This window comes from Lytechinus variegatus, chromosome 5 (assembly GCF_018143015.1).
Source record: "Lytechinus variegatus isolate NC3 chromosome 5, Lvar_3.0, whole genome shotgun sequence".
In the NCBI taxonomy this organism is placed as follows: domain Eukaryota; kingdom Metazoa; phylum Echinodermata; class Echinoidea; order Temnopleuroida; family Toxopneustidae; genus Lytechinus; species Lytechinus variegatus.
In genome coordinates, this window is record NC_054744.1 from 7,651,592 (window position 1) to 7,667,055 (window position 15,464).

The 15,464-nt window shown below is 36.3% G+C and overlaps 1 protein-coding gene across 5 annotated transcripts in view; it reads right to left on the reverse strand.

Moving 5' to 3' along the window:
• The window catches only part of LOC121415181 (sodium/calcium exchanger 1-like), a 94,735-nt gene extending 82,099 nt beyond the window's left edge, over positions 1 to 12,636 (reverse strand). For 2 of the 5 annotated variants that reach the window (XM_041608329.1, XM_041608328.1), the window contains exons 1-2: positions 12,013 to 12,636; positions 1,185 to 2,003 (exon numbers count right to left, since the gene is read on the reverse strand). In XM_041608329.1, coding sequence (XP_041464263.1) covers positions 1,185 to 1,934 — 750 coding nt within the window. In that variant the 5' untranslated portion in view covers positions 1,935 to 2,003; positions 12,013 to 12,636. The remainder of the gene's footprint in view (positions 1 to 1,184; positions 2,004 to 12,012) is intronic. The other 3 variants (XM_041608332.1, XM_041608331.1, XM_041608330.1) reach the window with 2 other exon arrangements.
• Positions 12,637 to 15,464: the final 2,828 nt, after the last annotated feature.

Genomic DNA, 15,464 nt, shown 5'->3' on the forward strand with positions numbered 1-15,464 from the left:
AGTAAATTTTAGGTTCAGACCAGTAAAATGTTGAAAAACTGGGAATCTACTGGTCCAACATGAATAGGTTGGACCAGTAAAAAGAAAAGTTTTTGTGTTTAGCCGTGCTAAATGTGCATTTTGCGCATTTATTTTGATGCTTTCGTGTCTGTTTTATTTACACCCCCCCCCCCCCCCTCCCTTCCACTTTCTCCCTAGACTGCTTACTCTCCGCCTATATGTATATCATGTCTACATATATTCATTTTTAATGTTCAATTAACGATTTTCTGAACTACTAATCTTTCTGATCAAGACAAAAGCTGGTACAGTAAACTACAAGTGTATTTCATTTTGATTTTTCAACTAGTGATTACGGCATGTCTGTACACTATACACCCTGTGGTCTTCAAACCTTCAAGTTCAACAAATCTCTCAACAACCTGTGGATTTACTCTCCAGATTTTCTGTAATGGGTATGTTGTGTTTTCAAGGATCTATGTCAAATTATTTGTCTAGGATGGTCCGAGGCTGCGTCAACATCTTGCAGAGGCATTTCTCTGTGATCTCGACATTTTATTTTTTGTAAGAAGATGAGGCTGTTTTGTTCTTGTCATTCTTCTATTTGCTTTAATTGTTTACTTTGACAGTGTTTACTTGTCAGTTGGTTCGAGCTCTTGAATGATGGGAAGATGAATGACTTCTTAAACTTTCAGGACATCTGCTGGCTTGAACTTAACAGGTTATTTTCATCACACCTTAACCTTTATGAAGTCAACTTTATGGTTCATGAACCATGGATCCATGCATAACTGAAACCAATGATGAGAACATTGCCACCCATGCTAGATTTGCATTTACAAAAACTGTCCAGGCTTTCATGAGAACTTTGATAAATGTTGGGATGGATAAATGGAATAATTATTGTACACATTTTTGTTACAATTTTCAAACAACAGTAGGTGTATGGAGATCCAAGTGGTCAAGACTATTGGCTCAAAGTTGAATATGGCTACTGGTACCAACTTTTAGATTCATATTTTCATAAGATTCTTATTAACTCAAGATACAATAGCTTGGAAAAAAATATTACAATAAAACTAAATGCATTGATCATTAAATACAATGAAAAGTGAATTACTATGATGGAAAAAATGTAACAAACAGAGAAATAAAAATCAAATCAAAAGAAACTGGATACGTACCAAATGGCTTCCACAGTTAGGATCGTTGCCTACAGAAGGAGTCCTCTTACACCACCATCCAGAGTCTTGGGCATAAGCCGATAAAATAAGTAATGGTAAGAATCCTAACGTAACCCACGCTTCCCAGATGTCCACAACTCCTTTTGAGCTCCATAAGACCACAATAAGAATCCAAACATATGCAAATAATGACCAGAGAGTTGTTATCAAAAACACTCCAAATTCTTTAATTTTCTTAGCTTCCGGCGAGGGAACACTGACGACACAAACAGCCGTGATTATTAGAAGATTGAAAGCGGCACTGCCGATGATGGTGAAGGTCCCCAAGCTGTCCCTCCCGTCGGGCAGTTCTGTGATGTTTTGTAATGTCTCGACGGTGTTGAGAAGGATCTCCGGCGCGCTGCTCCCAAGCGCCATCAGAGAAAGGTTGGCGACAGTTTCGTTCCAGACGAGAACCTCTTTCTTGACGTGGACCTTGCGCTCCGCGTCGTATTTGATGATCGTCTTCTGCTTGCTGGTGATGACCTCGATGCTGCACATGAAGACATCGCTGATGATGGCAATGCCGATGAACAGATAGATCATTGCCAGTAGGTACAGGGTGACTCGCAGCCATACTGGCCACAGGTTCTCTGCAGGCAGGAGAAGCCAGCTAGAACACCTTGTCCTGTTCTCTCGCACGTACTCCACCACGTACCCGCGAGAGTAGTTGTCGTAGTAAGCGATATGATCCATAAAAAGGGGATCCATGATGGGCACTATCCACTTCCGCGAGCAACGCAACTCAGCTGAACATGATTGTCTGGTAGTGGCTTGAATCTGCGTAAGTGAAAGAAAATAAAGAACATTACCATCGTGAGGAAGATGTTGATCATCGTGGTAGTAGAGAATCGCTATAGAAGTTGATCTGTTGTCTCATGATTTGCCGCATTTTTGTAAGACAATAGATGAACTTTTATAGTGAACAAAACAATCATAGGAAAGCGAGGAGAAAATTCCCATATAGCTCATCCCCAATTCACAAATTGAAACAATGATTACAATCAGGTAGGTACAAAGAAAAGCAGTTTGTATATTAGACTTTTATTCATTTTCTTTAAAAAAAATGAAAAAGGGTTTCATTAGGCATTCATTTGTGTTGATGTTTCCTTCATAAAGAATAATAATTCAATAAAAGGGCTGCAATGGGGTATACAAAGGGATAGACGAAAAAACATCTATCATCATCATAACGATCACCACCACCACCATCAACATCACCATTGTTATCATCACCACCATCATCATCAACATCACCACCATTACCGCCGTAACTTCAGTAGCATCATTACACTGTCACCACCATCATCACTATCATTACAGTACCACCTTGCTACATGTATCACAATTATCATCACCACTACCACCACCAATACTGCCATCACTAGAATCATTACTACCACCACCATCATCACCACTACCACCACCATCATCACCACTACCACCACCAATAACATCATTACTACCATCATCATCACCACTACCAACACCAATAACATCATTACTACCATCATCATCACCATCACCACTACCACCATCAATAGCATCATTACTGCCATCATCATCACTACCACCACCAATAGCATCATCACTACCACCACCAATAACATCATTAGGCCTACTACCATCATCACCATCACCACTACCACCACCAATACCACCATTACCATCATCACCACCATTTACAATCGTCATCACCATCAATACTACCATTATCACCATCATCATCATCATCACCATCATCAGCTTTATCACTCCTGGAGTCATCCCTCGAATATTTACACTCCATGGACTTTCTGCTCAAACAGGCATCAGATCAACGCATCCGTCACCAAGGCATTTCAACATTACAGAAACACCGCATCGGCCTCATCGGTAACTCACAGCAGATGTCCTAATACGATTGCTACATGACTGCGCCACTTTGTGCTTTTAAGCTAATCCTCTACTCCCGGCAATGTCCTGCTACACTTGATTTGATTGGACGGACTGATTAAAACTTCTCCTAATTCGGTTTGGTAATTGCTAAAATGTCAACTGCCAGTAAACGTCCCAAACACCCCAAGCTTGACATTTTGCAGGCGATAGATGTGATGCCCTAAGACTAGGGCTAATGAACCTGTTTCAATGAACTATTGAACATGGGTATAGAAATAGAAAGGATCATGTCACAAACATATCACCTACATGTATATTCTGAAGTGGATGAAACAATAAGGTCACATGACAGTATTCAAAGGAAAAGGTTATCCTACAATGTACATATCTAAGCTCCTTTTATTGATACAGGTAAACTTCAACTACTCATAATTAATCTGAAAATTTAATCTCTAAAATCAATAGAGGAAACAACAATATGCACTGATAATTTGTTGCATGGACTGTGCTGCAGGACAAATAGAAAACATACTATGACTAGCCCATCAGTCCATGATCTATACTAGAAAAATAATATTTACTGAAGCAGCCATTTTCCCTCCTTTTTGGTCAAATTACATGTTACAGTTGTATATTTGCACAGGCTCTTGTGCAACGAGAGTTGAGGGGCTATTTAAGACAATACAATGAATCCCCCTTTGCCCTTGTATATAACACTAAATTATTAATGTACAGGTATTAATTGCTTGTACTTGCCACATTAATGCCACTTTGAATGGTGGAAGAATTACATTTTTTCCTCAAAGAACATGTTCACTGTATGTAAACTTCACCATCAATCATGTACAACATATGCACAATGACATCTATTTGGTCTTTGTATCAAGGTTTAAAACAGAATAACACTTAACTTGTTGCACACATACACTGTAGACCCTATAGACCCTATATTGTTTACAAGAAATGTCATCCAAATGCTGTTCCACTATCTCCCCCCCCCCCCTCCGGATTATCATCCATACCGTGTTTGATTTGTGTGAGCAGTACCTGTTCACGGATCAGACATTGTTTACTATTGTTATGGAGATGTAAGAATGTAATGCCGTCTTTATCATCCCTGTCCAACAAACCAAACACCAGTCATCGGATCGGCATAGAATCAAGAAGAATCAACTGGCGAGAAGGCTTCCTTCAGGCGAATGAACTTTGGTAATTTTAGGCCCCCATTTAATCGTGGAAGCTACCGAGGAGTGCGAGGACACCTTGATTTTGACATGGAGCTACATTTGATTTGCTACTGAACTCTGTTAATTGATACATATACATAAAGGCCTACATAGTTAGCACCTCAATGACAAAGTTAAAAAAACAATCTATAATGTACATGTAAACCAAACATTTTATAACCTAATATACATGTAGGCCAACATTTACGTTACAAAACTTTTATAGAATAACATTCTTCATATTTCTTCTACATTTTAAGATGAATTTTGAGCATAAACTAACATTACTTTCTTTTTGCTCTTTACTTATTTAGATTATTCAGGCTACTTCGTGCTCTCTTTTAACAGGCCACAATTAATATAAATAATAAGAACACAAGTTTCCCATTATATACATATAAATGTACATAAAATTGTAGGTCTTACTAAGAATAATCAAATGGAACTCCAAATGTCACACTAATTGTGCATTAGGATTTGTGCAGTTTTAGTTTTGTACATAATAGAACAAGTATCCATGTCGAACGTGCCTCATATAATATAAGAATACTATATCTATTACAATAATTATAGGTCAAAGACCTTCATCTATCATAGCCCCAAAGTACATATAAACTGGATTCTTGTCCTAAATATAGTAGTCTTAAATAAATGGAACTTGATACCGAGCTTCAGAACTGGAAGAGTTTTCACTCAGAGTGTCGATTGCCTCTCAATGTGAAACCAAACACTAAACTAACAATTGCTTTAATCAAAGGATAATCATAAATCTAATGCATCAAGAATGTACATGTACTTTTCATTCTTTCATAGGGAAAGCACTTCTTTGAAGTTTGAATATACATTGTATATTTTTTTTCATGGTGTTTATATATTATATAAACACCATGGAAAAAATGCTTCTCTCTTGACTTCCTCTTTCTTATGTCCCTTCATTTTTTCAAAAGTGATTGAGAAAACAAAATCATTCAATATATTTCTATTGAAATAATAACCTATAAATTTCATCCACTATTATTTGTTATGAGCTAAGTTGTTATTACGAGCTAATTAATGTGTTTCATTCATGTTTGCCAAAATAAATTTGACAAGCAGAAGAAAAAGGATATATCACCCAAGAAGTAAGGTCATCTAGTCTAAAATACATGTTTTATTTCGATTTTGAATGATGCATTTCTTTCCATCATAAAAGACCAAAAAGGGGGAGCATTTGATATTGTTACAGGGGGGACAAGTCCCCCTGTCCCCCTGGGATTTCTGCCCATGCACTGTAGTACAATAATGTAACAGACAGCAAAAATTTGATAATTGAATTCTCCTATATTAAACCGTGAAAAAAGTTATCAAATATCAATTTTACCACAAAGACAGAATACACCAGTTATCATGCTTGTCCCCAAAATATCATTTAAATATCAAGATATATATATATATATAGATGTACATATCTAGGTTATACATACATGTACATGTGTTAAGCTGGCCTGAATTTATGCATCATTTGTAAGTTACTTGAAAAAATACTAGCCAACATAAAAATATAAAACATGCATGTATTTGACAATTTGACATAATTTGCTGTAAAACTGTAAAAAAAATACATGGTACAATGCATACCCTGTGATATGCTAGTTTACAGAGGCTTGCAGTATAAAAAGAAAAACTAGTCATCGAACACAGAAAGCAAAATAATCATGGAAAAAAGGAAAATGGATAATAGTTTTACTGTTGCATCTCTCAATATTGTTATTGTTGCATTTCTGTTATGGGATTTAATTGCCACATAAACAAGGACAAAAACAATAATCACAATAAATCCGACACTGGCAAATAATCCTTCAAGATGGAGGTGTACACGTATGCACCCACTTGAGAAAAAGCCGTCACAGGCCCTGGCTAATTGGCCATCTAAATGGTCTCTAAACAGTCGAACCACAACCTGAGGGAGCAGTCATTACTTGTCCCTACTGGTGAGGGTACATTAGCCTAATGAAGCAAGCAGCTATGCCCTGAAAGAAATTTCTCCAGGAGTTACGTGTCTTCATTAATTTTTTTTACCTTGGTCTAGATACTACAAGAAATGTGTCACATACTGTCAAAGTCTCATGTTCTAAAAGGCTTTAAAGGGAATGTTCGCCCTGGTGCCACATTGGATAGTTATGGAATGATACATGTTTTTATCACCAAAACATGAGAAAATGTTGTTTACAAACATTGATAGGCAGCATGCAGAGTAAACATCATTGATCCCATAGGGCTTTCGTTCTGTCAATAATTTTGGCATTAAGTTAGTCAGACCATGAACCTACATGTATATGTACATACATTGTATATACATGTAGATACAGTTGTGTACAGTTGGGGGCTGAGGGGTCCTTGCCCTCTCAAAAAAATGTCACAACCAAGAAAAAAGAGAAAAGAAAGGAAAGAGAGAAGGTTGAAATGATATCATTATCCGAATATTACGTCAAAATCTATCACAAAATTTTATAACTGTATTTAAAAAATGCCAAAAAAATTTTGCTCACTCGCAACTTTTTATTAACATTTTTATTGCCCAATACACAATACCTGGTCCCCTCAACATTTTATAACAGATTCAGATTTTATTTCCAACAGAAATAGCAAATATACAAATCATTTTCATACATTTTAACAAATATTTACAATACATTAATGATAATCATGATAAATAACATATAAAAAAATACAAAATATTTTATAGAAAAAATTATAATACTTTGGAAAGAAAAGTATCTGTGGAAATGGGGGATTCACTCAAAAGCATAGCTTGTATAATGTGAACCCCCCTAAAGTAAGAGAATAGAGGAGATAGAGAGAGAGAGACGCAATGGTTGCTATTTGCCTACGAAGATTTACAGAATAGATGAAAAAGAACAGGATAACTCACAGAACAAGACAAAACGAAAAAATAATAAAAAGAAAAAGAAAAAACAAAACAGGACGACAAAAGTAGAATAAATGTAAAATAGAATCAGGACAAATTACGACCGAAAAGAGAGGATAAAACAAAATGATAAAGACAAAAGACATAACACCACTGTACAGACACTAGACAGTATGCCGGTGGCTAGATAATTGCCTCAATTAAACAAGACTTCAGAGTAAAGGTTTGAATTGATTCATAAATTATGTAAAATAATAAAAAATAACAAAACTTTGTAAACAATGTCAGTAAAGTTTTGAATTATGTGAGATCACAGTTTGTAACCAATTACATTTCATTTCCAGTTTGCTTGTCTACATGTCTAGCCTTTCCAAAATTTTAGCATACAGGCCTAGTTAGACAAGGAGCATTACTTAGACCATGAATCTAGAAAATGTGACAATGGCCAGATAATTGCCTCATTTAAAATGTACAAGAATTCAGAGTACAAGTTTGAACTGAATCAATTAATGCAAAGAAATTACACCTTTTTTTTAGTCAGTTAAGTTTGAATTTTGTAGGATCACAATTTGTCGCTAATTAGAATGCACATAACATCACATGTTCATTTTTTCCCTCGTCTACATACTAGTATGTCTGCCCATTTTTTTCTTCGATAATACGCACTTGCCCCCTCCCATCCCCCCCCCCCATTAAATGTTATCACGCCCCTTCAGACAGAGTACATGTATAAAACTTCTTTTTTTTTTTGAGTTTTTTCTGACATATTTTCATTCTGATTGGAAGAGATGCATGTGATTTTTTTAAACAAATTTCATCAGACAACCTGCCTCAAGGTTTCAGTTTCTCCTTCAAGCATTGGGGATATTTCCTTGCATGACCACAAAAGTAACTAAGTAGGGCAAGCACAAAAGGAATCTGATAGACTTCCCATGTGCAGCATCCATGCACTCAGCGATCTTCTCAGGATTCGATTAATTATTTTAAAGGCATATATACAATATTTTCAACCTAGAAGTATATTTCATTTGGGTTAAATGTACCTACTCAGTCCTCACTGCATATGATAAATAAAAACCATGTCCTCGAAGTACTCTGTAAAAGAAAATAGTCAGCCTCCAGTATTTTCTGTAATATAGGCCGTGTCAGACAAAATGCAGTGGGGACCTAAATTCATTTAATATTTCGGGTTTGAAAATACTTTTGATGGCAATCCCCTAAAAAATTCCAATAAAATCGTTTCAATCAGTTTTTAAAAAGTTTGTTATGTCATTGTGTATACATGTCAATGATGAAAAAATTGAAAGTTGATCCAAAGGTCAAAAGAGCCACTTTATTGGTAAAATCAAAATACAATACTGATGTGGATTTTTTTTCTCATTTTTGGGCTGAACTTGCACTCTTACATGAAGAAAAAGCCTAATACTGTAATACAGGGAAAGAAAATGGTCAAATTTACAAACAGGTGACATTAATTGAAATATCTGGGATGATTTCTTTAAAATGCAACAGGCCTACTAGGCCAACTTGTGACTGATGATTTCCATCAATTTAGTGAAACAGCCAATGGACAAAGTTAACATTTATAAAAAATTATAGTAGAAAAGAAATATACTCTATAACATTGTGCACACTGAACCTGTATGTACATAATGTACATTAGCGCTATCAACTCAAGGCCAGATAAATGCATATATAGGCCTACTTATTACAGCACTGTCATTGTGCGTATAAACTACTGTGCAAAAACACATAGAAAGACTTTGGATCCACTCACAGGGGCACAATGACGTGAAGTGTCAAGAATCTTTTCAACTTCCCTACCAACAGGACGCTCTTTCAACACACATGGTACTACGGTAGTCTAATCAATAGACCCTGTTAGTGCAAAGAATGTACTCAGACTGTAGGCCTACTGTGCTCCACATACAGTATTGCTATTCACAAAGGGATTTATTCATGAATAGAATCAAAACCATTTTGCCTCAAATCTCAACATTGTTCCTAACAGAATATATTTATGTACAAGCATTATCAAGATTTTGGGAGCAATATTGCTGTCTGCTCTGTATCTACTTCTACAGGAAAGAATAACATCTATTGGCCCGACATTGGTGCTTTACTTTAAAGATGTCTGTATTTAAGACTACTGCTAAAACTAGAGATATCAATCAATACCGCTCTACTTCGACAAGTATTGAAGACACAATGAGTTATAGCAAGGCTGATCATACTATTGGACGATGACGTGCTTTAGTGGGTCTACAGAAGTAAAATAAATGTCCATTAGGCCTACTTGAAATGAATGTCCATGTATTGTAGACTGTTGAAAACTGAACTTCATATCACATTGATGTAGAATGCTATCAAATGTAGAAGACATTTGCTAACTAATTGTAAAGATTTAGGCCTACCTTTTAAACAGAGAATACATGTATGTGTTTATGACTGATGGGACCAACAGTCTAGCAATATGAGATGCAGTCTAGGCACTGCATGTACAAAAATGTCATAGGCAAGTAAGTTCTGCACATGAAACTGGTTGTGGATGAATTTTTTACAGTATAGTATAAGCATTATTCACTTTAAGGAAATGAGTGCATAATAATAATAATCCGCTTTTATATAGCACTTAATACATCGGAACAAGGTGTCTATAAAAGCGCTTCACAGATATATTATTACCCCGGTCATCAGATTCAATCAGTCATTCCCACACACAATGTGTGCACATCCTCCACTCCCTGGGGAGTATTCCACAAACAAGTGCACAAACAAGAAACTGCAATGAAATGTCAAGGAATACAAAGAGGTGGAATGTCCAGGAGCCACAGGTAGTACGGAGGTAGACCCAGGCACGCACAGGGGAAGAGGGAAGGCGGTGCGGGCAGTAGAGGCGCTCCTCCTCTATAACTCTAGATGCTTTACTTTGAATATTACCCATTGAACATACATAATATACTTATATAATATTGACTGGCCTTGAGGGGAACATCAAATAATATTGCCAGCAAAAGAATCATATTGGCCCGAGTCTTTAGACAAGGGCAATATGGGTCTTTTAATTGTAATATATTTGATGTTCCCCGAAAGAAGAGCCAGTCAATATTTTTATTATCATCCAAATCAGATATCTAGAGCAAAAATCATGATAATGGGGATATTTCTTTTTAAAATAGTTCTATTGTGTCTTGTTAATGTAAGGGTCTAGGCTCTGCACTTTACCATTATGATGTACTTGCAAGCGCTAGGATCCAGTGATGTCTTTATTATGACGTATATTGTTGGTGCGCAGATCCTTATGAAGCGTATCTCTTTATACGCATCCTCAAATGCCCGGATGTGAGACCAGGGAAAATACAAAGGTATATTTTGCGTCGTCTCTGCATGCAAAGTAAATATGCGCATTGAGACCGAGGAAAATACAAATAATATACCTATCCCTTCATGATATTTATGAATCTAGGGCAATAGGATTTTGTAAATGACCAGCTCAGATGTTTGATACGGGTAATAATAATATGTACCTCATTAGTTCAAACTCTTCCCCCATCTACATGTCTTATCAATTTGCCCTTAGACTTTGCATCCTTCTAATTACAAATTCTAGATCTGCCATAGAAAGAAACATGTATACACTAAGCTGTCACAAAGTGCTACACCCGCAATCTGGATGGGCTAAATCTGCCACTTAGCTATCATTAGCAATTTCTAGAGAGTTGGAGTAGTCAACAGGTTTCACAAGTAATATGGCCTATCAGTGACAAAATCAAAACCCTTTATGAATTTATCAGAGATGGAGTGGAATTGGAAGGAGGGAGAGGAGATTAAGAAGGAGGAGAAAGAGGGAAGGAAAAGAAGAAGGGAGAGGAGAAGAAGAGGAAGAGAAGGGAGGAGAGGAAGAAGGAGGAGAAGCAGGGGGAGGAGGAGAAGATATAGGAGGAGGAAGATGAGGAGAATGAGAGAAGAAAAAGAAGGAAGAAGGAGGAGGAGAAGAAGAAGAACATGGAGAAGGAGAAGGAAGAAGAAGAGGAGAAAAGAAGAAGAAGAAGAAGAAGAAGAAGAAAAAGAAGAAAAAGAAGAAGAAACAAAGAGAAGAGTAGGAGAGTAATATTTGGGTCGAAGATGGCCGATGCACTGAATTTGGAGTGATAGTACTGACCGGCCTTGTAGTAGTCTATTACTGAAAATGTTTATGCATCAGAAAATAACTTTAGTATGCTTAATATTTCCAATGTCCTTGCAAAGGGGAATTTGACAGAAAGATGAAAAAAAGTGCCAAAAACGTATTTTCAATTTTTTTATTTTCTCAAAAGAAGAAAATACTGGTCAAAATTCCTAGCCAAAACAGTAATTTTGTAAATTTTCCAACATTTCCCACAGAAAACACGCATTTTCTACCATTCATTTACTTTTTATAAACAAAATACAAAATACAGATATACATATCCTCAGTCAGCTGGAAGAGCAATAACCTGAATTCTTTGAAATATATAGCTTATGGAATTTTGGATATCTGTTTTGTTTTTCTAATTCCTACATTTTAAACACATTGGCAATTTAGAATAAAATATAATTAAGCAAATTGATGAAAAAAAAAATAATGAAAACTTATATCTACAATGACTGTATTCAAAGTGACAGTCTGAGCATGCTATTTCTGTAAACTCTGCTACAATTTGGTACAAATTAACTTAGTATCTTCACATCTCCCCTCTCCTCCCCCGGGCCCCTGCCATGCCCGCTTCTCCTTATTATTTATTAGAAATATACTCACCAACTATTGTTTGTAAGTTTTAATATTGGGATCCAACTGCATATTTGCATAATCCAAATTATTTTCTCCGTCCACGATGGACATAATTCTTGAGCCGTTGCAGAGTTTCCAGGGACATTTTGGCAGCATAAACACGGACGCCACTTGAGGAGGCTTCAAGCCTTGCTCAGATTCTTCCACCGCAGCTCCCGGCGGGCGACCCCAGTGGGATTCCGTAGGTCGGGACTGCTCACCTGTGCAACAGACGATCCTTAACTTTTGTCGTCTAGAAAAAAAATCGCGCGCACATACAAAACTCCTTCTCCTAATATTTCACAAAATCACGTCATTATGCATACACAGTGTCCATTACTTGATATATAATTCACTATAAAATAGTATATTTCCTTTCAAAATTTTCCGACAGAGTGGCTACAGTTCTGTGGAGTGTGGTCGCCGCAATCTTCAATACCCTACGTTGGCGCAGAACTTGTTTTCTCGACTCTCTCGATCCCAAACACACTGACACGGCGTACGGACCGTGGAGACATTGGCAAGCGAAAGTTTAATCCCATGCAATCGAAAAGATGAAGCCATTTGCATACCAATGCTTGCGTAGAAGGGGACTCTTCTTCATTTCGACAAAGGAACCAATTAAACGGAGTTAGCGCTATAGTAACCGCGCTGAGGTGTACTGAATAAATAGTGCACGTTCAGGCCCCGTCAAACTTTACGTAATCTGGGTTTGTTTTTTAGCGTTGTTTAGAAGGGAAGATTTTTTTTGGGTCCCGTTCTTGTGGGAAGGGGAAGGTACGGTACATGGAGGAGGGGAGGGGCGGTCATTGTAGACCCTCGAGAGAGAGAAAAGGGAGTTCCCCTGCACGTCGTTGACAAAGTTGCTGACTGTAAATTTGACACGAAAATGCATCTCCCGGGATTTTCTGGTAATAAATTACAGAATCCTGCTACTTTCGGAAGGGGAAGGACGATATTGCGAATACGGTCGCCTACCAATAAAAAATAGTATAGTGCTATATATGTATATCTTTTGATTGAGTCTTATTTTTCTGTGGGTTTCACCCAGGGCCGCGTCCTTTGTATAGGATTTTGGATCAGGGATGGAGATTCATATTTCTTTAATTGCAACAAAATAAAAATAAACTTCAAAAAATGAAATAAACCATTCCATTCTAGGACCAATATATGGATTTTTAAAAATCAGTATATTTGCACAACAAAAGTTTGAACGGATTTTTGTCAAAATTGAACACCCCCCCCCCCCGCACCTCCCGCCCCGATCAAGTCTAGAAAGTCTTTCTATATTATATCCCTCTGTTCACCAATTTAATTTGTTTTCCTTCCTTCTTTCCTTTCTTCCTTCTTTCCTTCCTTTCTATACTACTTTCCTTCCTTCTTCCTTTCTTTCTTTTGTTTTCTTTCTTTGTAGTTTCTTTCTTCCTTCTTTTCTTTGTTTATTCATTTATTCTCTTCTTTCTCTCTATCTTTCTTTTTTTCCTTTTTGTTCTTGTTTTCTGTGTTTCTTTATTTTCATTCTTGTTCTTTTTTTATTTATCTTTCTTCAGCGGCGTGTTCAATACAAGTGGAAGTCCTACCACTAGGACCTAATAAAAGCGACTGGCGGTTAGCTTTTCAAAACTGTCATTTTGTTACAAAATAGAAGATTTGGTATATGATTCCATCTTGGTGAAACTACACAAAAATATTGCAGATTTTCAGTTGGATGAAAAATAAGAATTTTGTGGGAATGGAACATTCAGTTTTGCATCATTTTGATTAGATGTTTTCAAGAAGTGACCAAAAAGATAGAGCGAGAGAAAAAAAAAGAAGAAAGACTATGAAAAAAAGGATGTCTGTCCATATATCTTCATATCTGTTTATTTTGAAGTTTGTATTTTACTGTAATAATTGTTCATAAAAAGTGTTGGACAAATTGAGAATGATCCATTATGTACGGATTTTTATTAATAGATTTTGAAACTTGAAACTAAATGTTAATGAAATCACTCAGTCAGAGAGACGAACGGTAATAACTACACTACGATACGGGGGGGAGCAGATCCAGCATTTTCCAGTAGGGGGTAATTTTGTTCCAACAAATTTTGACAATCAAAAAGGGGGGGGCTTAACTTTCGATTGATAGTCATTTACGTCACGATTTGGCAAGCCCCCACTCCCCCCCCCCCAAAAAAAAAAAAAAGTTCACTCAAAATGTTCCACTATCATTTTTTTTAATTTTTATTATCAATGGCGGTCAAAAAAGGGGGGACATGTGCCCCCTACCCCCGCCACTGCTCCCTGGTGCCATTAGTTTTTCGTTGTAACTCATACCAGAATCTTATCCACTCCCCCATACAATGAAATATAGCCTTGTAAATATAGCAGTGACTAAACACAAACTAATTCATATTACTAATAAGGGAGTAAAGATTTCTTAAGGACTTTCTGTGTTTTACACATTTTGCATATCATTTATTTTGGTTCATTTTTCTGTCCATTTTCATCACATTAATCATTCAATTCATTACATGACTAATGTGATTTCATTATTTCATATATATCTCCAAAGGTATGTGTCATGTTCGCATTCCGTAACAAATTACATACTTTTTTTGGAAAATGATGTATTTTTCGAGCAAAACAGTCGTTTGCCTGCTGAAGGATGCACTAATAATATTTCACGGTCAATTAACACGATGAAAACCACTCTGGGTGAGAAAAATCCGTATGTTTCTTCACAAGCTCTGCATCTCAAACCACAAAAAAAAAAATAAGAATTTGAAACCATAATCATTCAACCCACTGATATTTCGAGTGTTGACGAAATCGTTTTTCTCCGGCGTAGAAATTTACAGAATCGAGAAGGTGGTTAGGTGGACGGACTTTTGTTGCGTGCATAATAAATGGAAATATACAACAACCCCTTCTAATATTATATGATTATGAGATATACTTATGAATTTATATTTCCCTTTTTGTATTACCATGTTTACATAAATATAACCATGCGTCTCTAAACTCATCTATATCATCTATCTATCTATCTATATATCTATCTATCTATCTATCAATATAACTATCATATATCTATCTATCTATCATCTATCTATCTATCTGTCTGTCTGTCTGTCTATCTGTCTGTCTATCTGTCTATCTATCTATCTATCTGTCTGTCTATATATCTGTCTATCTATCTGTCTACCTATCTACCTAACTATCTATCTATTTATCTATTTGGAGAAAGCGCGTTATTATTGTTATTATTTCTTTTTTTATGATGTGCCCTTTTAAATGCTTACTCTTGTCAACCACCAACAAAACTTGCAGATTTTAGATACTGAAAATGATATTGATTGCATGTGCATGGTTCTATTAAATTAATAATGAAATAAAATTGAATGAGTATTGCATTTAAAAAAAACACCCCTCCCCTCCCCGCACAAACCTTCCCAGTC